This window comes from Phascolarctos cinereus, unplaced genomic scaffold (assembly GCF_003287225.1).
Source record: "Phascolarctos cinereus isolate Bilbo 61053 unplaced genomic scaffold, phaCin_HiC Scaffold_9;HRSCAF=440, whole genome shotgun sequence".
In the NCBI taxonomy this organism is placed as follows: domain Eukaryota; kingdom Metazoa; phylum Chordata; class Mammalia; order Diprotodontia; family Phascolarctidae; genus Phascolarctos; species Phascolarctos cinereus.
In genome coordinates, this window is record NW_027556402.1 from 256,415,212 (window position 1) to 256,435,936 (window position 20,725).

At 57.9% G+C, this 20,725-nt stretch overlaps 2 protein-coding genes across 6 annotated transcripts in view; both read left to right on the forward strand.

Moving 5' to 3' along the window:
* Position 1: 1 nt before the first annotated feature.
* Positions 2-3,040, forward strand: FAM89B (family with sequence similarity 89 member B). Its single transcript, XM_020968241.2, has 2 exons — positions 2-1,683; positions 1,990-3,040. Exons 1-2 carry the CDS (start codon positions 1,420-1,422, stop codon positions 2,263-2,265), a joined length of 540 nt encoding a protein of 179 aa, XP_020823900.1. The 5' UTR covers positions 2-1,419; the 3' UTR covers positions 2,266-3,040.
* A 2,436-nt stretch (positions 3,041-5,476) lies between these two features.
* Positions 5,477-20,725, forward strand: part of EHBP1L1 (EH domain binding protein 1 like 1) — a 34,974-nt gene continuing 19,725 nt past the window's right edge. The window contains exons 1-14 of one of the 5 annotated variants that reach the window (XM_078148416.1): positions 5,477-6,000; positions 9,187-9,244; positions 9,394-9,489; positions 11,020-11,073; positions 11,745-11,923; positions 12,323-12,465; positions 12,686-12,721; positions 12,819-12,899; positions 13,025-13,286; positions 13,757-13,996; positions 14,031-16,119; positions 16,819-16,961; positions 17,269-17,317; positions 17,834-18,634. In XM_078148416.1, the coding sequence (XP_078004542.1) occupies positions 5,897-6,000; positions 9,187-9,244; positions 9,394-9,489; positions 11,020-11,073; positions 11,745-11,923; positions 12,323-12,465; positions 12,686-12,721; positions 12,819-12,899; positions 13,025-13,286; positions 13,757-13,996; positions 14,031-16,119; positions 16,819-16,961; positions 17,269-17,317; positions 17,834-18,634 (4,335 nt within the window). In that variant the 5' untranslated portion in view covers positions 5,477-5,896. The remainder of the gene's footprint in view (positions 6,001-9,186; positions 9,245-9,393; positions 9,490-11,019; positions 11,074-11,744; positions 11,924-12,322; positions 12,466-12,685; positions 12,722-12,818; positions 12,900-13,024; positions 13,287-13,756; positions 13,997-14,030; positions 16,120-16,818; positions 16,962-17,268; positions 17,318-17,833; positions 18,635-20,725) is intronic. The other 4 variants (XM_020968153.2, XM_020968156.2, XM_020968154.2 and 1 more) reach the window with 4 other exon arrangements.

A 20,725-nucleotide genomic window follows, 5' to 3' on the forward strand; every position in this document is an offset into this window, starting at 1 on the left:
TCTGGATGTCGCAGCCTCTGGTGGAAAGAGCCTTTGGCTTGGAGTCACAAGGCCTGTGGTGGCTGCCTTCATAGCTTTGTTCTTGTGTGACCAGTCATTTGGATTCTGGGCCTCAGTTATCTCACAGGGGAAATGACAGTCCAGCTTCCGCAATCTCTTGAGGTTCATCCCTGCCCAGAGTCTTTAGCCATTTTCCCACTATCCCTTTCCTGTGAGAGGTAGCCTGGCAGACTTGTGCTGGTGTATGAGGTGAAGCAGGGATGCCTAGAACTGTCGCCTTTTGGTGAGGCAGTTGGGGTTAAGTGACTTGCCCAGGGTCACACAGCTGGTAAGTGTAAAGTGTCTGAGGTCAGATCTCCTGACTTCAAGGCTCTATCCACTGCACCACCTAGCAGCCCCCAGAACTCTTAAAGAAAAGGAGAGAACCCTGGGAGGGGCCAGCCCCTGGGTGCCCTGGCCCTGTCCCCAGAGAGGGTCCTCCTGCTGTGGATGAGGAAACAGACTTAGGGAGAGTTTTGACTTGCCTGAGCTTACTTAGCCAATGAGAAGCCAGATTGGGGGTGAGATGGAGGGGGGATCTAGGTGATGAAAACAAAAGATATAAATACTGTCCCTCCCCTCCCCAAGAAAAGGGGCTGGGATTTGAAACCACGATCTGAGTTTGCACTAGTGGACCATAGCCGTGGAGACGTGGGCCAGCAGGGTCCCGGATCAGGTCCAAACTTGTGTTTGGGAAATGAAGGGGGGGCCGAAGAGCCTAAGGTTGGAGTGGCCCTCGGTGACCATAGAGTCCGCCCACATGATAATCGATAGGGCTTCTAGATCAAGAGCTCCAGGAGAGCAGGGGAGGAAAAATGGCTCGGGCTTCCTCTACAGCCTCCTCAAGTGGGGTTCAGCCCTTAGGAGTCCTTTAGAAACATACGCCGGAGACGGCGAGGTAGCCGTCTGGGCCCCGAAGCCAAGGGGCTCTGCCTCCCTCCATCCCGCTTCCCACTGGTGTCTCCTCCCACCTTAAAGGAGCTGCGGCCTTTTCCCCTTCTCCCTGTTGGGCCTTCCTTAGGAGCATCCCAAGGAGATTGGAGCTGGGGTGAATTCCTCTTCTTTCCCGCCTCCCGTCCCATGCTTGGCACCTAAACTCTTCTCCCATTCGGTCCCCCTGCCACATCGAAGCACTGTGAGGAGCCGCTCGGACAGTCCGTTTTCCTTTTATGAAAGGCTCCGCCCCTTTGGCCGAGGGGAGGGGGCGTAGGGTGGGGCTTCTCCGGAGCCGAACAAAGCCGGCACTCAGTGGGGCAGCGGCGCCCGGGCCGGGCCGGGCCGGGGCCAGGGCCGGGCGGCCAGAGGAGAAGGAGGAAGAGGAGGGCAGGAGGGGGCCGGGTGCTAGGGCCCATTTTCTCGCCGGCCCCCCGCGTCGCGCCCATGAACGGGTTGCCGGGGGGCCCTGCGCCGGCGCCCGCGCCCTTGGGCTGCCCGCTCGAGGGGCTCCCGCCGCTGCCCCGGGGGCTCAGCGGCCTCCTCAACTCGAGCGGGGGCTCGTGGAGGGACCTGGAGCGCGTCTACAGCCAGCGGAACCGCATCCAGGACGAGCTGAGCCGGGCTGGTCGCGCCCCCGAGGGACCCTCGCAGCCCCCGCGCCGCCCAGCCAACCTGGACTCGGCTTTGGCAGTGTTGCGGAAGGAGATGGTGCGGGTCGGATCGGGAACGGGGGATGATGGGATGAAATGGGAGCGCGGGGGCAGGGCTAGGATGCTGGGGAGGCAGGATGGATGGCCGGGGCGTGCTGGGATGGAGAGGCAGGAGCTGCAAAGGAGGAGCAGAATGGCCAGCGGTTGCTGTGATGGGGTAGAGGACCGAGATGGCCTAAAGGAACTGCCATGGGGGAACCTGGATGGCCGGGGGATAGGCACGGTGTCAGGGGGAAGGAGAGGGCGTCACGGCTTCCGGCATACCCATTGGTGTCCCTCCTAACGCTGCCCTGCCCCTCCCCAGGTGGGCCTCCGCCAGCTTGACATGTCTCTGCTGTGCCAGCTGTGCTCTCTACACGAGTCCATCCAAGACTACAAGCACCTGTGCCAGGACATGAGCCTGTGCCAGGACATGTCATCGTCCCTGCACTCGGACAGCTCCTACCCCCCGGACACAGGCTTCTCTGATGATGAGGACGAGCCGCCCGACTGCAGCCTGCCCCGGGACCCGCCCCCTCTCCGGGTCCCCCAGACTCACAATTCCCGGGATAAGTGGCTGCAGGACTCATTCAGTCTCTGAGGATGGGTCCCTGGCCCTGGTGCCCTCTGGAGGCCCATCGAGGCCGGGGCCTAGCCCATTCCGCCTCCCCCCATATAGTGCAGGCAGGTACACACGGGGGGGGGTACACACACCCGGGCTCACAGGTGAGCACACGAACTCACTCTCCCTGAGCCCTGTGATCTCTCACTGTGCTAGTTACCGGGAATGGCTGGGGCCCATAGGTGGTTTCCCTACCTTCTCTTTCAGTCACTTCTCTCAGAGAAGAGATATTGACTTGCTAGAGATCCAGGCTCAGCATTATCTCCCACCCACTCCCAGACCCAGCTGTCAGTGGACTCACCCCATCCACCCTGAGGCCCTCTTCTCCCCCGCTGCCCTTCAAGGGCTCCCAGGCAAGCTCAGCTCTCTTGAGGCCAATCACTTGGGCAAGGGAAGAAGCATCTGAAAGAACTTTGCCCTTGGCACCTTGGCCAGATCGCTAGAGCCTCTCCTGCCACCAACAGTCAGCTTGGCTCCACATCTAAAAAGGAAGCTAGCTGGCTCTGCTATGGGGGCAAATAGCATGGCAAAGGAGAACAGCTCCATAACTCATTTTTTGCTGCCCCTGTAGGAGTAGTGTCCAGCAAGCTGGGGGGTCAAGCTTGGCTATTGGGCAAGACCCAGCCCAAAGGTCGGCCTTGCTTCTCACTTGGCAATGGGGAGGGCTGGGGTGCAGGACTATGCCCAATATTTAATGTACTGGGACCTCGGCCTTGGGGCCCCACAAATAAATAAATGGCTCTGTCTCTGCTCACTTCTTGTCTTTTGTAAGCTAGGGATGGGAAGAGGTGTGTCCGGACAACGGGGATGAGCTGTAGCACCTCCTTCTACCGGCAGGTGGGGCTGGAGCAGCATGGCTGCGTCAGGGCCTTCTGAAGTTGGTTAGGACTGGCGCGTGTGCCACTTGCCAGGCCTGTGTGCAAAGCCTTGGCCTGGGAGTCTGCAGGGCTGGGCTCTGATCCCTGTTCTGCCCCTAACGGGTTGGGGCTGTGCTAGCTGGGACAAGAAGACCCCTCTCCTCCCTGGGCCCCCCATTTCCTCTTCTGTAAAAACCAGGGCCTTCTGGCTAAATTTGACCCCATCTGGAGCCTAGGGGGATGGGGGTGGGGAGGAAGTGGAAGGAACCGTCCATCTTGAGGAGAGAAACTTTCCACCCAGCCTGGGGGTGGAGTTGAAGCTAAGGCTGGGGCTCCTGCTGGGGCAGGAAGTGAGAGGGCTACACTCCCAGACCCATCGTTGAGAACGTTCCCCTGGGGAGGAAGGGAGGGAGGGAGGGAGGAACCAGCTGAGGGGGCTTTCTTCCCCACCCTCTCCCCATCCAAGGAAGGAGAGTTAGATTACAAACTTCAGAGGGACCTTGGGGGAAGCCCAGCTCCCAGGGAAGAGGGCAGGACTATGCATTTATGGGGGGGGGGAGTGAGAAGCTTGCAGATACTTAAAATAATACATTCCAAACTTCTTTCTCATTCAGGCCCCTTGTCAAACATTACAGCTCACGAAGTCTCAGAGTTCTCAGAAGTCTGCAGTTCAACAGTCCCACAGCTGAGCCACACCCAGCTCGGGAACCCCCCCCCCCCGGAACAGCGGTGAAGCCGGCCTAGGTTCACCACAAACACTTCTCTCCACACCCCCGCCCCCCCAAGCCTTTACAAAGAGTAAAGGGCCCTGGAACCCAGCCACTGCTGGTAAATAATTCACGGAGCTCAGCATCGACTCTCCAAGCAGATCAAGTGGACTCCAGAGAACAGAATAGGGATTGATCATCAGTAAGGCTGGTGTCTTGATATGCTCTCTTCTTGATTTGGTTTTGTTTTTTTGGTAAGGCAATTGGGGTTAAGTGACTTGCCCAGAGTCACACAGCTAGTGAGTATCATGTGTCTGAGGCAGAATTTGAACTCAGGTCCTCCTGACTCCAGGGCCGGTGCTCTATCCACTATGCCATCTAGCTGCCCCCTGCTCTCTTCTTTAGACCTCACAACAACCCTGCATGGTAGGTCCCAAGGGTAGTATGGTCCCCATTTTACAGATGAGAAAACTGAGTCTTTAGAGATTAAGTAACTCGCCCAAGCTTGCACACCTAGTAAGTGTCAGAAGCCGGGTTCGAACCTGTCTTCCAATTTTAGGTCCAGTGATCTTCGCACTCCTATCTCACCTCTCAGTCTGGATTCTCTTCTGTCAACACATTAGGGTACTTGTGGTATGTGTGGAGGGAGCAGACACCCAGTCCATCCCTTCCTCCTTCCCTAGATGTCCATTTTTGTTCCCGCATCATTCTATACTTCCACCCCTTCCCCCTCCCCAGGGACAGGGATAGGAACCTGGCCTGGGATTTCACCCTTATAGGGAATTCCCATCTGAGGAAGCACCCTTTGCTGATGCAGGTAGGCACCTTTCATGCACCTCCTCAGTAAGAGATTGCTTGTCCCCTTAGCTCACTGAAAGCTGCAGTCACTTGCCCAGAGCCATCCAGGCAGTGTGTGGCAGAGGGGGGAGCCCAGGTCTTACTGGCTCCAAGGCCATCTTAGCCACTAGACCAGACTTGCACCTCTCAAGCCCCCCTGAACAGTGGGAGATTCACACAAAGTGCCAGTCCAAAGGAAGCTCACCCCCTGCCCCGATTTGCAGGCATGACAACCAGCCAAGCACACCCACTTTTCTGCAGACCCCGCCCCCCTTCACACACACGCATTCCCTCCCAACTCAGTTCCCATTCAGGATGTACCCCTAGGCAGCTCCTAACAACCTCGGGCTAAATGGACAGAAATGACACCGAGCGCAGCTCCCCACCAGGAGCGCACACGCTTAGCGCCTTCGGCCAGTCCCCCCTGCCGGCCTCCCTTGGTCATGGGCACAGGCCGGGCAGTCAGTCCCCTCCCCAGCCCACCAGTGGGCCCCCGCTGCAGCCCTCCCAGTTCAGGCAGAGTCCCTTAGGAGCCCGATGACCCCCACTTTGGGGAGGCTCGTCCCGGGGCCCGCGCCCACGAGGGAGCACGGGAGCGCACTGGCCGCCTGACAGCCTGCGCCCTCCCAAACCCGGCCACCCGCCTGCCGTTCCGCAGAATTTACACCACACCTCCCGGCCTCTCCCCTCCTCCTCCTCCTGGCCTCGCGGGCTTCCAGGTCCCAGGGCCAGGCTCCCCCTCCCCCCACCCCCGCCCCACCCCACCCCCTTCCCCGCCCTCCTTCCGTCGGGGTGGGGGTGGGGGGTGCGGCTCCAGGAAACCGGCGCCCAGTTCGCTGGCTCCGAGTGTCGGTCAGCTACCCTGGCGCGCGCCCCCAACCCCGCCGAGCGCTCCCAAACTTGGGTCAGAGAAGAGCCTGAGTCCGAGGCTTCGTCCTAGCTGCCCAAGCCTAGACTGGATAGGACGAGACTGGACGGGACGGGACGCGTCGCTTCTAGACCCAAGCGAAGGGGACGCTCAGCACTGAGACCTGGGACTGTCGGGCCGCGGACTTTGAGACACCAGCCCCTGAGAGTTGGGGGGCAGTGAGTGCCAGGAGCATCCACTCACCCAGCCCGGCCTATGGTACCCGGAATGGAGCCCCGCGGCCCGGTAGGGGCTGCTGACTACCGTGTCTGAGGGGAGGGGGCCGGGGAGGGGGAGAGGCCATGACCTCGGTGTGGAAGCGGCTCCAGCGAGTGGGTAAACGCGCCGCCAAGTTCCATTTCGTGGCGTGCTATCAGGAGCTGGTGGTGGAGTGCACCAAGAAATGGTGAGTGTGTTCAGTGCGTGTGTGAGCAGTGTGGTCGGGAGGGGGCTCACTCCTGCCTCCCCCTACACTGTGCCCTCTTCCCAGGCTGGCACTGTCTTCTCTCTCTCTCTCTGCCCTCCCCCATGTCCCTGGGTCAGCCCCCATGCTCCAGCCCCTCCATGCCCTCACACTGTGCCCTCTCCTCAAGCTGACCCTTCTCCCCTTCCCCTCCTTAGTGGGGGCGGGGATGCCTCTCACATTCTTCTGTCTGACAGGAGCAGGGCCCATCCTCCCAGCTCAGGGGTCTGTCAGTCAGACAGAGCCTCCTCAAAAATGGGGCTCCTAGGAAAGTTTGAGGAGGCAGATGTGAGGAAGGAGACATTTGAAGGGGGGTCCTTCTGGGTAACAGGGCTATTCAGTGTAGTGGGTCCCCAGCTGCCTTCCACATGAGGGGGGCAGGGATTGGCATATGACAGGCAGCTGCCTGCTCTTTCTCCTCAGAACTAGGGTGTAGGGGAAGGTGAAAACCCCCAGAACTCCGTAGAACTCTACCTCACTTCTTAAGTCATGCCCCAGCCCTCTTGCCCCTTCCTATCATGTTGGCCACCAGAAACCCAGCCCCCTCTCCCTGCTTCCCTTTGATAGGAATGAGGATTGGTTCAGGGTGCGGTTAGGAAGCAGGAATGGCAAATCTCTGGGGGTCTGGGCTGAAGGGGGGATGTTGCTGACTAGCCAAGTATAAGATCAGAGGAAGGGACAGAGAGCTTCTTCCCCAGCTCTTCCCCCAGACAGAGAAGGGGAAGAAACAGGACAAAGATGCCTGGCAGGGCAGGGAGCCATGAGGCTGAGAGATTTCTCCGAAATGCCCTTAAAAGGGGAAACTGAGACTGTAGGGAGGTGAGGGAAGAGGAGGAGACCGTAAGCTTAAAGGGGACTGGAGAGAATTACAGAGGGGGGAGGAGGCAGGGGGAGGGGAGTGAAGAGCTTGGAATCTCAGGGAACAGAGGAGCAGAAGCTCAAAAAGGAGCCCAGAGCAAGGGGAAAGGCCCTGGGGAAAAGAGGAGAGAAAGAAGAACAAGAGGGACAGACCTCCTCAGGGAAAGGAGAGGGGCAGGGCTCCCATGAGCAGGCCTCAGCCTGCCTGGAGCTCCCCTGTGCCATCTCTCTGACTGGGGCCCTCTCATCTTGTGGTCTGGGTGACCCAGCCCAAAGCAGGGCCAGGTGGCTTCCTGGCAGCCAGCCTCCTCCAGCTGCTTCTTGTCCCCTCGTCATACCCTAAATATACCTCAGGCAGCCCGGGTGTCAGCTTCCCCTCCGGAGTCAGGATTAGGGCCGCAGCTGCCGGTACCCTCTCTTCCCTTCCTGCCCCTCCAGAGGGCTAAAATTAGGCTTCAGAGTACAAGGAGCCTAGGAGGGTGTTGGGGTGGGGGGCATGCAGGCAGAGCAAAAGAGGGCTAACTCACAGTAAGAGAGTTTTCCTTGTTCCTTGCAGGGAAAAGATAGCCGGCCTGAGAATGTCCTAGTCCCCACCATGTAATGACAGTAATTCTGGCTGAGTCATTTCTTCTCTGAACCTCAGTTTTCTCATCTGTCGAGGAGGGCTAATCATCTGGGCAGGGATACTGGGAGTCTGGTGGAAATGATGCTGAGCAAAGGGCAGAGTGGCCCTGGGGCTGGGCAGAGCTGTTAGTCTGGGTTATTGACTCAGGAGATGTCTCTGTCGGACACCTCCTGGAGCTGCGGAGCTTAGGGGTGTCGGGGTGAGGCTGGGAGTCACTTGTCTGCTCCTGCCCTGGGGAACTGGCCTAAATAGAGGTCACAGGAGCAGAAGGAACCTTGAGCCAAGCCTCTCATTTGACAGATGAGGAAACTGAGGCTGTGAGAAGGGCAGGGATTTCTCCAGAGCCACACAGGCAGGATTCAGACCTAGGCTCCAGACCTTTCTGGCTTTGGGTCTTGCTGTTTTCCCGCTTTCTAACCAGCCATCTATATAGGCTCCATACCCACCCCATTGTAATACCCCCTATAGGCCACTATAATACCTAAGGGTCTGTGACAGGGAGGGGTGTCAGCTAGGGACCCTGGGGCCAGAGGCAGTGCTTTGGGGGTAGCTAGCAAAGCATGCCAGCCTCAGGCCAGTGATGAAACTGAGAGGGGAGCTGGTGGGCTGAAAGGCAGAGAGCGGCACCTGCTTGTATCAGCTGGCCAGTTGCTTTGCCCATTCCTGCTTGGCAGTGCCCCAGCCTGAGTCAGTCCAGCCCCGCCCTTTGTGGGCCGCCAACCAGTGGCTGGCCCTCTCGCCTGCCCCCAGCAGAACTTCCCAAATAGAGGCTACTTCCCATTGAGAAGCCTCTTCTCTTCTGGAGGCGATGGGGATGTCACGTTTATGACGCTGAGTTACTTGGTCTTCCAGGCCCTCCCTCCCCACTTTCCAGCTTTGTCCCATTTTGCTCCCCTCCACACACTGGATATTCTTGCCAAACTTCCCCCCCCCCCCATTTTCCCACCTCTGTGTCTTTGCTCAGGCTGTGCCTGCCTCTTCATCTTTACTGAATCCTTACCAAGTTAAATGCCACCTCCTCCTTCCCTGATTTTTGTCCCACCCCAATCCTGTAAATGCCACTAAGGCAGGCACTGTTTCTTGTCCAAACCTGGCCTCTGCTCTGCGCCCTGAACGCAGTAGACACCAAGTTGGTCAAATGGATGAACATAAGGGGGCAGGGCAGAGAATTCTCTTTCCTTTTCTCCTACAACCAAAGTAGGGAGACCCTGCCTTCTTCTGCAGAGAGAGCTACTGTTCTGCCATAGGGTACTGGGCATGAAGCTGAGCAGAGCTAGAGAAAGGACAGGCCCAAACAGTCCTTTCCTCCTTTTGTGCGTGTCTGCAGGGTGTCCCTGTATGCTGCAGGTGGCTGTCTGGGCCCCGAGCTGGTTTGTGCCTCTGTCTGTGGATGGCTGTATGTCTGCCTGCCTCTCCTTTCCTGTCCTCTGCCAGCCCTCTGTCTCCCAGCCCTTTCTCTTTCTACCCTTTGCCCTATTGCCCCCATGCTCCACCCTGCCCTAGAGTCTCCACCCTACGACTGTGCCACAAGATAAGGGAACCAGCTGCCTGACCCTTCCCTTCCATGGCAGCTGGAGAGTGAGCAGGACGCGGGGGGCAGCCCCAGCAAGCTTCCTCCCTTTCCATCTGCTTGGTCTCGCCCTTAGGCAGCCAGACAAGCTGGTGGTGGTATGGACCCGGAGGAACCGACGTGCCTGCTCTAAGGTGAGTCTCCCAAGACCCAGGGGTGAACCAAACTTCCCATTTCTGTCTGAGTCCACATTGCCTCCTGGTTCTTGGATGGGAGACCTGAGAGTTGGGGGAGAGGCAGGGTTAGGGAGGGAGATCTGGGGGGCTCAGAAATCTTTCCACAGGCCCACAGCTGGCAGCCTGGGATCCAGAACCCTTATCGGGGCATGGTGGTGTGGATGGTGCCAGAGAACGTGGACATCTCTGTGACGCTCTATCGGGTGAGCCCTCGTACACGCCAGGGCACTGGGCAGGCAGTAACACAGGACCCCAACAGGATTTGGTCAAGGGTCTGACACAGGCCTGATGGGGACATCCAGGAAGCGACAGTGACCCTGACTGAGCTCAACAAGGATTATGAGGCACTAGCTGTATGCAGAGCCCTGAGTTCTGATAAGACACGGAGCTGGCCGAATGGAGCTCAGGGTCCAGTGGAGAAACAGAATACTGATTCTTTTTTGGAATTCAGACCTCTGATTTCTGCAGGGTAGGAAATTCCCTGCACCAACCAAGGAAGAAAGGGAGGGAGGGCAGGAGAGAAGGAAAGAGAAAGGGAGGGAGGGAGGAAGAAAGAAAGGGAGGGAGGGAGGACTTATTAAATGCCTTAAATTCCTATTTATTAAATCTCTACCATGTGCCGGGGCTGTGCCCAGCACTTTACAAATATGGTTTCATTTGCTGCCCAAGTCTTCACCCTTTCGTCTTAGAGAGATTCCTGGGTCACTGAATGATTTGCCCTGCATCAGCCTCCCATGTCAGACACAGGATTAGAACCCAAGGCTTCATGACTCTGGGCTGTCCACTAAGCCTCTCTGCTTCCCATCACCATTGTCATCATCGATGGTTCCCATGGAACTATTACATTTTACAAAACCTTTGACCTGGATAATAACAATGACAACAATGATGATAATCACTCTAAGCTTTTATGGATTCTAAAGCAATTAATTACCTCCCAACAATCCCGGGAGGTAAGTAGTGTGAGAATTATTATCCTCATTTGACAGAAAGGGACACTGAGACACAGAGTGGTTAAAGCCGGGATCACACACACAATGGGAACCCCAGCCCCGTTAAACTCTCCCGCTTAAACAATTCCTTTTGTTTTCACAAAAATCATTTCCCTTTTACTTGTCGTCCATCTCCCAGTCCCACCCCTACCTTCTAACAGGAACAACAAATAAATTTTGCGAAAGAATCAATCCCGGCGTCCTTATCTGAGTCTTTAAAATACTCCCCACCTGTAGTCCCCCACCTCTGTACTGGGGGAAGGCAAGTATGTTCCATCTCGAGGTCCCCAGAAGGGAGACTGGCCATTGATAATTCATCAGGGTTCCCGGGAGCTTCTATTTTACTAGCTGAGATGACACATGGTATTGGCGTGGAGCGTGTTACATGGCAAACAGGCATTGTCACAGACTGGCATGGGCAGAAGGCCGTCTCTTCCCGTTATCTCTGCCTCCGCCTCATCTCTCTCACCTTCTTCCAAAATGCTCTTGACCCTGGTCATGTTTACTGGCTCTCCAGGACGCTCTGGGAGTGGAGAGGGAGACAAGGCAGGATTTCTGTCCCGTTTGAGAGAAGAGGACACTGAAGCTCTGAGAGGTCCCCTGAGGCCCTGGGAGAGTGGGACCAAATGCACACGTGTTCTCATAGCCCTCTGCTCAGCTCCCTGCCAAAGCCCCTGGTCCCTTCCCTGCCCCTCCTCCATCGGCTCCTGACCCCTCATTCTTGCTCCTGACCCCCTGCAGGACCCCCATGTGGAGCAGTATGAGGCCAAGGAATGGACATTCATCATCGAGAACGTGAGTGAAGGAATCTGGAGTTTTGAAATTCAAGTGTGCTTGTTTTTTATGTGACCGTATCTATATTATTTTATTCGATCAACCTCCCCCAAATTAGCTGGCTGCTGTGTGTCAGATGCGCTGCTGCGGGCTGAGTCCCTGCCCTCAGGGAGCTCCCATTCTGCTAGGTTGCTAAATACATGAGTTGATTTGGGGTTGGGAGGAACCTCAGAGACCATCTAGTCCAACCCTCATTTTACAGAGGGGGAAACTGAGGCCCGGGAAGGTGAAGTGATTTACAAAGGACACCCAAGTTGGCGCCTCACCTCTAGAGCCAGGAGAGCCCTCAGAGAGTATTTGTTCCCCCTTCATTTGGGCCACGTAACTCGCCCAAGGTCACCCTGCTAGAGCTCGAATCCAGATCCACTGCTGGGGAGCTGGTCACCGTGCTTCCTGGATCCCCTCCTCTAGTGTCCCTCATGTCTGGCAGCGGCTCTGGGGGCTCACGTGTCAGCCGGGCACCAGCTGCCGCCCATCCCCCCAAGCTTGGCAGGCATAGGGTCCAGACACACTGGACTGTGGCCTTCTGACCTGCTTGGTGGCCTGAGGAGGTAAATGGTGGTGTAGGGGCTCCTGTGATCTCCCGGGGCGCACACAGATCTCTGACATCAAGTCCTTCTCTTCTCTCCCAGGAGTCCAAGGGGCAGCGCAAGGTGCTGGCCACTGCAGACGTGGACCTGGCCCGCTATGCGGGGCCTGTCCCGTCCCAGGTGCCTCTTCGGTTGAAATTAAAGCCAAAATCGGTGAAAGTACTGAACGCGGAGCTGAGCCTGACCCTGTCCGGAGTCTTGGTCAGGGAAGGCCGAGCCACGTGAGTGCCTTTCCCATAGTCTTCGTGCTTTTCCCATCTCAGTCCAATTTACTTCAGCAAGAATTATTAAGCACCCACCGTGTACCAGGCCCTGGAGCTACAAAAATAAAAATTAATAAAAATGCCCTCAGTAAGCTTCCATTCTAATACGGAGACAATATATACATGATCTATACAATTTCAGGGGAGGTGGAGCGCTTCAACAATTAGGGACTGTTGGGAGAGCCCCATCCCCACCCCTACTCCCACTCCATGTAGATGGTATCACTTAAGTGGAACTTGGGAAGGCCCATGGGGTGTGGGGCACAGCCTAGGCAAAGGCACAGGAGAGGTGAGATGGCTTGAGGCAGCTTAAGAATGGGGGAAGGGAAGGTGCAATTTCCCGGCTCTTGCCCTCAGGGATGATGACATGCAGAGTTTAGCCAGCCTGATGAGTGTGAAGCCCAGTGATGTGGGAAACCTGGAGGACTTTGCTGAGAGTGATGAAGAGGATGCAGTGGTTCAGGGGGCCCCTGAGGCCCGGGCCAGGCCTGCCCAGCCAGGTGGGGTCTGGGAGAGGGCCCCAAGTCCGAGTTGGGTCTGGGCTGCTCCTCGTAGGCTTAGGGGTGCCCTCCGCACCGAGAAGCGGTGTTGGGCCCTTCGAGACCCTCCAGGCCTGCTCTGGGCCCCAGCTCTTCACCCCTCAGGCTTTTTCTGACCTTTACCGCTGTCTCCTCGGTTTCTGCTCTGCTATCTTTCCTGGTCTCTCCTCCAACTCTGTAGGTCGGGCTGCAGCCCTGAGGTCGGGGCATTTCTCAGGTATGACCCCAGCTCTCTCTTCGGCATGGGGGGCTGGCCTGTATGGGGGGACCTGCTGAACTGGTCTCCCATTCTCCACCCCTTGTGGCCCCTGCAGATCCATCCCGGGAGCTGAACACTGTGTGTGAGGAGGAGGAAGGAGGGAGGTCTGGCTCTGGGGCCATCTCCAGGAAGGGAGGTGAGGCCGGGAGGCTGCTCTGCTCGGGGGAGCTGGGGCCTCCGGGTGAGCAGTGGCAGGGGGCAGCCCCCGAGGGAGGAGGATGGGCTGAGCTGCCCCCCTCAGACCATCCCTTCCTTTGCCAGAAGTGGCCTCTGCCCACCCTGCTGCCTACCCTGCGTCCCAGGCTCCACTGGAGGAGGGTGGCATTAAGGAGCCCAGCCCAGCCCCTGTAAGTGCCCCCACCCCTGCCCCTGCGCCCCCTCTCAGGGCTTCCCGGGGCCAGGGGGACAGGGGGCATCGAGGCCTGCCGAGCCCGGGGGGCCAGCCCAGGAAGGAGACAGAAGCAGCTGGGGGCAGGATGGGCACCGAGGCCCAGCCACTCCAGGGACCCGAGCAGGAGATAAGGTGAGGGCTCTGCAGTCAGTGTCAGAGCATGGTGGCAGCATGGTGGGCGGGCACGGGGGGGGGGGTTACGAGGCCCGAGGCCACAGAATCCAACCTGCTCATTTTACAGATGAGCAAACCAAGACCCCAGGGAGAGCGAGTGTGTGTCCCAGGGCTCAAGCCCGGGTCCTGGGACTCATTCTCCACCCCACCCCCTCTTGCCATGTTACTCCAGCCCTTCCAGAAAATGCAGTTTCCCCAGATCACTTCCCTCTTAGCTGGGCCTTGGTGCCAGCCCCCTCTCCAGGCACCTCTCTTGCCCCTCCTTCCCTGCCCCTCCCTGCTTCCTCCTCTGTGTCTCAACTGGTTTCAAGTGGGAAGTTCTAGGCCCAAAAGAAGGGGCCTGGGGAAGGCTGATTTCAGGGAGGGGGAAGGGCCAGACTCATCTTCCCCGTACAGACTCTGACACTGTTCCATCCTGTCTCCTCCAGGTCCCCATGGCAACCCCTCGAGGATTCCCCCATCCCAGCCCCCCGGCTCAGGAGAGTGGCCACCTCCCCCCTGCACCCGACCCCTCCAGCCAACAAGGAGGAAGCCCCAGGGGACCCCCCAGGGGAGCAGGCAGGACCCGTAGGAGGGGGAGCCCATCAGCTAGAGCTTGGAGCAGGAGAGAGAGGCCAAAGGAGTGTCAGGGATGCATCCCAGGAGGGAGGAGGAGGAGAGAAAGGAGTGCCCCCCCCAGGGGGGCGGAGGGGCCTGGGACAGGGACAGAGCTGGGCAGGCAGCTGTGAGCACTGAGAACCAGGAGATGGGACAAGGAGTAGGGGAGGTCCAGAGCCAAGGGGCAAGGGCTGGGGAGGGGGCTGAAGCCAAAGAGGAAGAGAAGGAGGAGGAGGCTGGGAGGGGGCCAGAGGCCAGAGGGGGAGCACTGGAGGAGAAGTCTGGGAGGGGGCCAGAGGCCAAGGAGTCAGCAGTCGCCACAGAGGATGCTGGGAGGAAGCCAGACGCCCCCGGAGGAGCCCACAGGGAGAGCCAGTCAGGAGTAGCCACTAATGAGGTCCCCCTTAAAGCAACTTCAGGCCAAGAAATTAGGAGGCCAGAGGTTAGGGAAGCGGATGAGAAAGTAAAACAGCCCCAAGTTCAGGACCGTGGCCCTGCAGAACTCCAGGGGCCAGACCAGCATCCTCCAGCTCAGGAGAATGAGAACCCAGAGGCCCCCAGTCCAGTCCATGGAGCTGGGCCTGGGGCTGAGGCAGGAGTCATCGGGGGCCCTGGGGAGCTCCCCTTGGGCATAGCGGAAAGAGCTGCAGGACAGGACAGTGGGAGAGCAGAGGAGAGGGGCCAAGAGGGGCCAGGGGCCCTGGGGGTACCTACCACGGGAGCCGAAGGCACCATGGCCCAGGTGAGCAGGAATGGCGCTCATCCAGGGAGCACGGACAGACAGGTGGATGGGGCCGGGGCTGGGCTAACAGGGACTGAGGACACGGGCGCTGGGATGCTGAGGGGCGGGGAGGAGGTAGGGGTCGGAGTAGGGGGTGCTCCAAGAACAGGGCCTGAGGTAGTGGGGATTAAGGAAGCGGGGGCTTGGATGAGGGAGGCGGAATTTTGGATGTTGAGGAATAGGGAGATAGGAGCTGAGAGATTGGGGATGAAGGAGACAGAATCTGGGGCGTCGGAGACCCGAGAGACAGAAACTGAGATTCGGGCACTTGAGATAGTGGGAGCTAAAGCTATAGAAACTGGGGTACTGGGGACTGAAGAGACAGCAACACCTGAAATAGTGGAGATTGAGGAGACAGAATCTGGGGTACTGGGGACTAAGGCTATAGAAACTGGGGTACTGGGGACTGAGGAGACAGAAGCAGAGATTTTGGCACCTGGTACATTGGGGACTGAGGAGATAGAAGCTGGGGTGTTAAAAATGACCGAGACAGAGCCTGGGGTGTTGGGGATGGAGACAGAATCTGGGGTACTGGGGCCTAAGGAGACAGAATCTGGGGTGTCGGAGACCAAAGAGACAGAAATTGAGATTCAGACAGTTGAGATAGTGAGGATTAAGGCTATAGAAACTGGGGTACTAGGGACTGAGGAGATGGAAGCTGGGGTGTTAAAAATGACCGAGACAGAGCCTGGGGTATTGGGGACTGAAGAGACACCAACACCTGAGATAGTAGGGATTGAGGAGACAGAAACTGGGGTGTTGGGGATGGAGACAGAATCTGGGATACTGGGGCCTAAGGAGACGGAAATTGAGATTCAGGCACTTGAGATAGTGGGGACTAAGGCTATAGAAATTGAGGTATTGGGGACTGAGGAGATATTGACACCTGAGACAATGGGGGCTGAGGAGACAGAAGCTGGGGTGTTGGGGAAGAAGGAAACAGCTGGAATATTGGGGACCAAGAAGGGAGAACCTGGTGTATTAGAGAATGAAGCAATAGGAACTGAGAAATTGGCATTTGAGATGCCAGGGAGTGAGAAGCTGGAGGCTGAGATATTGGGGACCGAGGAGCTGGAGGCTGGGATTTTGATGTCTAGAAAGGCGACATCAGCTGGGAAAGTGACGGGATGGGCACTCTTGGGTTTGGGGGAGGAGTCAGAAGCAGAGCCAGAATCTGAGGGGTCTATCCAGGAGCCAAGTCCAGACCCAGCAGGTGGGGGGGCTGGGGAAGAAGCCCCCATGACCACAGCCACCAGCTTCCCCTGGGTGGCCCCCGCCTCAGTGCAGGAGGAAGGGGAGGCCCGGGGCTCTCCTGCCTTCTCTGCACCAACACCCCCCAGCCAGGAATGGCCTGAAGAAGACAGGAGGCCTCAGGGCTGGGGGGGAGGCCCGGAGCCTCCCCTGGGCACCAAGGTAGGGACAGGGGCCCCCATGAGCCCTCCTGGCCTGCTGCTTTTTCACTAACCCCCCAAGATCAGGATGTTTGGGGCAAAAGCTGAGCTAACTGGAGAGAATGATTCATGCATGGATGGGATGGGGGGAAGAGGTGTAGGCCAACTCTGGCATGCTGCCCCTTCTTCCAGGTCTGAGCTTGCCTGAGAAGCAGGGTGGCGAAGCTCTCCTGCAGGCTTCGAGGTCTTACCTCTGCCCCTCTTGGTCCTCCCAGTGTGGACCAGCATGGCATGGATGGGGAGCCTGGCACCTTGACACCGGGGGGCCTTCTGGGTGCGGGCTGCTGGTGGCCTCTGCCACTGACTGGGGCTGGGGTGGGTCCGGCCTCTTGGGTGAGCTTCCCTGATGCCTTTATGCCCGGCACATCTGCACTGGCCACGTGGCCTCCAGATTGAGGGCCCAGTGCTTGGCACTGGTGAAGGACGGTGTTTTTTGTAGTCGCTGCCCTGGGAGAAAACAATGATCCCAGAGGTTGGCGAGTAGGCCCTGGACAAGCAGCGTGCCAGGAGCCCCAGAGCTGGGGTCAGTGGGCGGTGCCAATGCCCAGCTCTCTTCTCTGTGGCAGATTAGGAGGTCCCGAGCCAGGGGCTGGACCTGCAGACCAGCACCCAGGCCTCTTTGAGGCTCCGGCACTGAGGTGGTGTCTTCTCTCGCTCCCAGGTCAGCTCCAGCCAGTCCCTGCTTGAGTGGTGCCAGGAGGTCACAGAGAGTTACCCAGGTGTCCGTGTCACCAACTTCACCACATCATGGCGCAACGGGCTGGCTTTCTGTGCCATCCTACACTACTTCCATCCGGACAAGATGTGAGAGGCTGGGGGGAAGTGCTGGGAAGCGGGGGAGGGGAGAGCACTTGCTTGAATCCTGGCTCTGACACTGATTGGGCGTGTGGTCATGGGCACATGCCGGCTCCCTCTGGGCCTTGGTCTCCTCATCTGTAAAATGGGGTTAGACACCGTTGCCCTTTACGTGGTGTCTCTCAGAGGGACGACCTGGAGAAGGCTCTTGGTGGGCTGTAAGTGACTCTGTCCTTGTGCTGGGGGTGGGGAGAGCAGGTAGGCCAGAGAGCCTGCCCCAGCCTCTGACCCTGAGCTTGGCTTTCTGGCCCTGCAGTGACTTCGCAGCCCTGGACCCCCAGAATATCAAACATAACAACAAGCAGGTATGTGTGACAGGCGAGGGGAGCTCGGGAGGATGAGCTGGGGCGGGAGGCGATATTGTCAGGTGAAGAGAGCCCAGGTTCAAACCCTTCCCCGGCCTCTTGCTACCTGGGTGATTGGGGACAAATCCCTTCACCTCCCAAGGCCTCATTTTCTTCACCTCTAAAATGGGGAGGTGGGCTAAACTAGAGTGGGGCAGAGGCTATCCAGCTCACCCCTCCTTGTTCTGAAGATGGGGAAACTGAGGCCCAGGACTCCTATTCCCAATCCGAGACTCTCCCCACTGCTCTGCTGCACCTCCTGGTCCTACAGAAAGTGCAGAGAGCTTGGTCCTTCTGCCAGGGGTGGTCCTGTGGCCCCATAAATCCCCTGGATGGTGGCTTGGGTGAAAAAATCCCCGTCTCTGGTCACCAGAAAGTTCTGGGGCTGTTGCTGGAGACAGGGTGGGAACTCCCCCCGGTGGCGGCCAGGGGCTCGGGATCTGGCCCCTCCTACTGCCTGTGCCCTTCCCTACCCAGGCTTTCGATGGCTTTGCGGCCCTGGGTGTCTCACGGCTGCTGGAGCCTGCAGACATGGTGCTCCTGGCCGTCCCGGACAAGCTCATCGTGATGACCTACTTGTGTCAGATCCGGGCTTTCTGCACAGGCCAGGAGCTGCAGCTGGTGCAAGTGGAGGGTGGCGGCCGGGCCAGCACCTACAGGGTGGGCGGCCCTGAGCCTGAGCTGCCTGAAGCCATGGGCTCCAGCCACCTGGCCCAGCGCCTTCGGGAGCGTGGCGGGGACGTGGCAGGGGCTGTGACTGACGACAGGGACAATGCCAGCCCAGGTCCCTCGAAGGAGCCCCCAAAGGCTGCTGGGAGGCAGCCTAAGGAAGAAGAGGGGAAGGCCAGCCCAGGGGTGGGCATGCCTGCAAAGAGCTCAGGACAGCAGTCTAATGGGGACACAAAGGATTCCAGGACGGGGGCCCCTGTTGCCCCAAAGGATGCTGGGATGGATGCAACCAAGGCCAAGAAGGATGCTGGGAGCCAGGAGGCCAGCGGCTCCGAGGATGCCAGAGCCAGGGCTGAAGGCCCCGCGGTCAGGACCAGGACGCCGTCCCCGGCTGACTGGCTGACAAACGGGACGGGGCCTGGTGCGGTCAGACTGAGGCGGCCCTCGCTGAACAGTGAGGCCGGCATGGGGCCTGTCCCCCCTCCTCGGGCCCATGGCTCCTTCTCCCACGTTCGGGATGCTGACTTGCTGAAGAAGCGGCGCTCCAGGCTTCGGAGCAGCTCTTCCCTCTCTGTGGACGACACCGACTCAGGGGCCTCGGGGCCCTCGGTGAGTGGGGCTGGGAAGGGGCAAGGTTTGCGGAGAGGGTGGGAAATGAAGTGCAGTCATCCATACAGATATATGTCTCTGTGTGTGTGTTAGCTATCTATCTGTTTGTATAGCTGGATAGGTAGACACGCGTCACCAGACCATGGTTCACTTAAAACGGCAGCCGGAAGGCCCTTGGAGACCACCTCGTCCCAGGTGGGGAGCCTGCAGCCTCGAGGCTGTCTGTGGCCTTCTAGGTCCTTGGGTGCAGCTGTTCAACCGAGTCCAAGTTCTACTGAACAGATCCTTTTAGGGGGCCTCAAGGCCACAGGCTCCCCACCCCTGATCTAAACTTTCCCTTTTGGCGAGGTTACCAGCTAGGCCCTAGTCAAACCCATTTTACAGATGACAAATAAGGCCAAGACATTTTAAGTGACTTGCCCAAGGTCACACACGTTGTAAGATTAGGGTGATTCCAGAGCCATCCCAAAAAGGATCGGGCTGCCCAGGGAGAGAGGGAGCTCTACCTCATGGGAGGTATTCAAGGAATGACGAGGTGGCTGTTTGTTTGGGACGTTGCAGAGGGACTCTGGTTCAGGGACAGGGGGGACCAGGTGTATTCCGAGGGCCATTCCCACATGGGGGCCCTGTGATTTGGCAAGGAGGATCTGGAGATGAGAAAGGGCTACAGAACTGTGGAACACCTAGAGGAGGCAAACCAGGATGGTGACAGGGCCAGAGGCCATGCCCTAGGCGCATCGGTTAAAGGCCCGGAGGCTAGAACGCCCAGAAAAGAGAAGGCTTGAGGAGCTGGTGGCCCAGAAGCATAGCGGTAAGGAGGCAGATTTAGGCTTGGTGGCGGAAACTCTCTGGGATGATTTAGGAAAAATTAGGAAGAGTGGTCCAGAATAAGCCGCCTCTCACTAGAGACCACTGAGTCTAGCTCTAGAACCGGAAGGGCCCTGAGGCCCACCCTGCCCAGCCCCCTCAGTTTACAGGGGAAAAAACAGAGGCCCAGAGAGCAATGGTTTGCCCAGGGTGACATAAGTGATGAGATTTGAACTCAGATCCTCCCAACCCACTGTATCAGATTGCTTTCCATCCTCAAGCAGAGGCTGGGTGGCCGTCTGCTGGCTGTGTGGTCTGGGGGATTCTTTTTTCTGGTGTGATTTGGCCTAGACACTTCTAAGGTCTTATCCAGCGCAGAGACTCTGGGATCCTGAGGCTTTGCTTTGAGTCCCATGATAGGACTTCAGTTAGGGACTTAGAACTAGGCCCGGGAGCTTACCCTGATGCAGAATCGCTGGTGATTGTAAGCTCCTTGAGGGCAGGGCCCGTCTTTGGTCTCCTTTTGTGTCCTGAGCAATTAGCACAGCACCTGGCTGGCAGTTAGCACTGAATAGACAGACATTTGTCTGTTGAGTGATTGGTGAGAAATGTGGCAGTCATCCTGGGGACCCCTCAAATAATAATTCCCCAAGTGACTCAGAATAGGGAATGTCAGAGCTGAGAGGGGCCCAAGGACATGGGATGTCAGAAGGGGGTACTTTGAGCAAGTGCATGCCCTGTTCTGAGCCCTCATTATGCCATCTGGACAACCGATCTGACATCCCATATTCTAAGGCTTCTCTCAACCCTGACATTGCATGTTCTAAGGGCCCTCCCGGCTCTGACGTTCACTATTCTAAGAGTCCTCCTAGCCCTGACATTGCATGTTCTAAGGGCCCTCCCGGCTCTGACATTCCCTGTTCTAAAGACACTCTCACCTCCAACATTCCATGTTCTTTTTTCTAAGGTCTGTCCCAGATCCACTTTAAAGTCTGTCCTGGTTCTGACATTCCGTGTTCTAAGTTCCCTTCTAGTTTGGACATTCTGTCTTGTGTTCTAAGGCCCTTCCCACCTCTGACATTCCATGTTCTTTCAATCAACTAACATTTATCAAGTATATCATCATACTCTGCCAGGCACTGTTCTAAGGGGGCCTAGAGCACTGTTCAATGCTGTGCTGAGTCCCCCAGCTCTGACGTTCCCTGTTCCAAGCCCCCCACCCCCAGTTCTGATGTTCAAGTCAGCAGCATCTGTTCTCTAAGGTCGATTCTGCACTCGGCGATC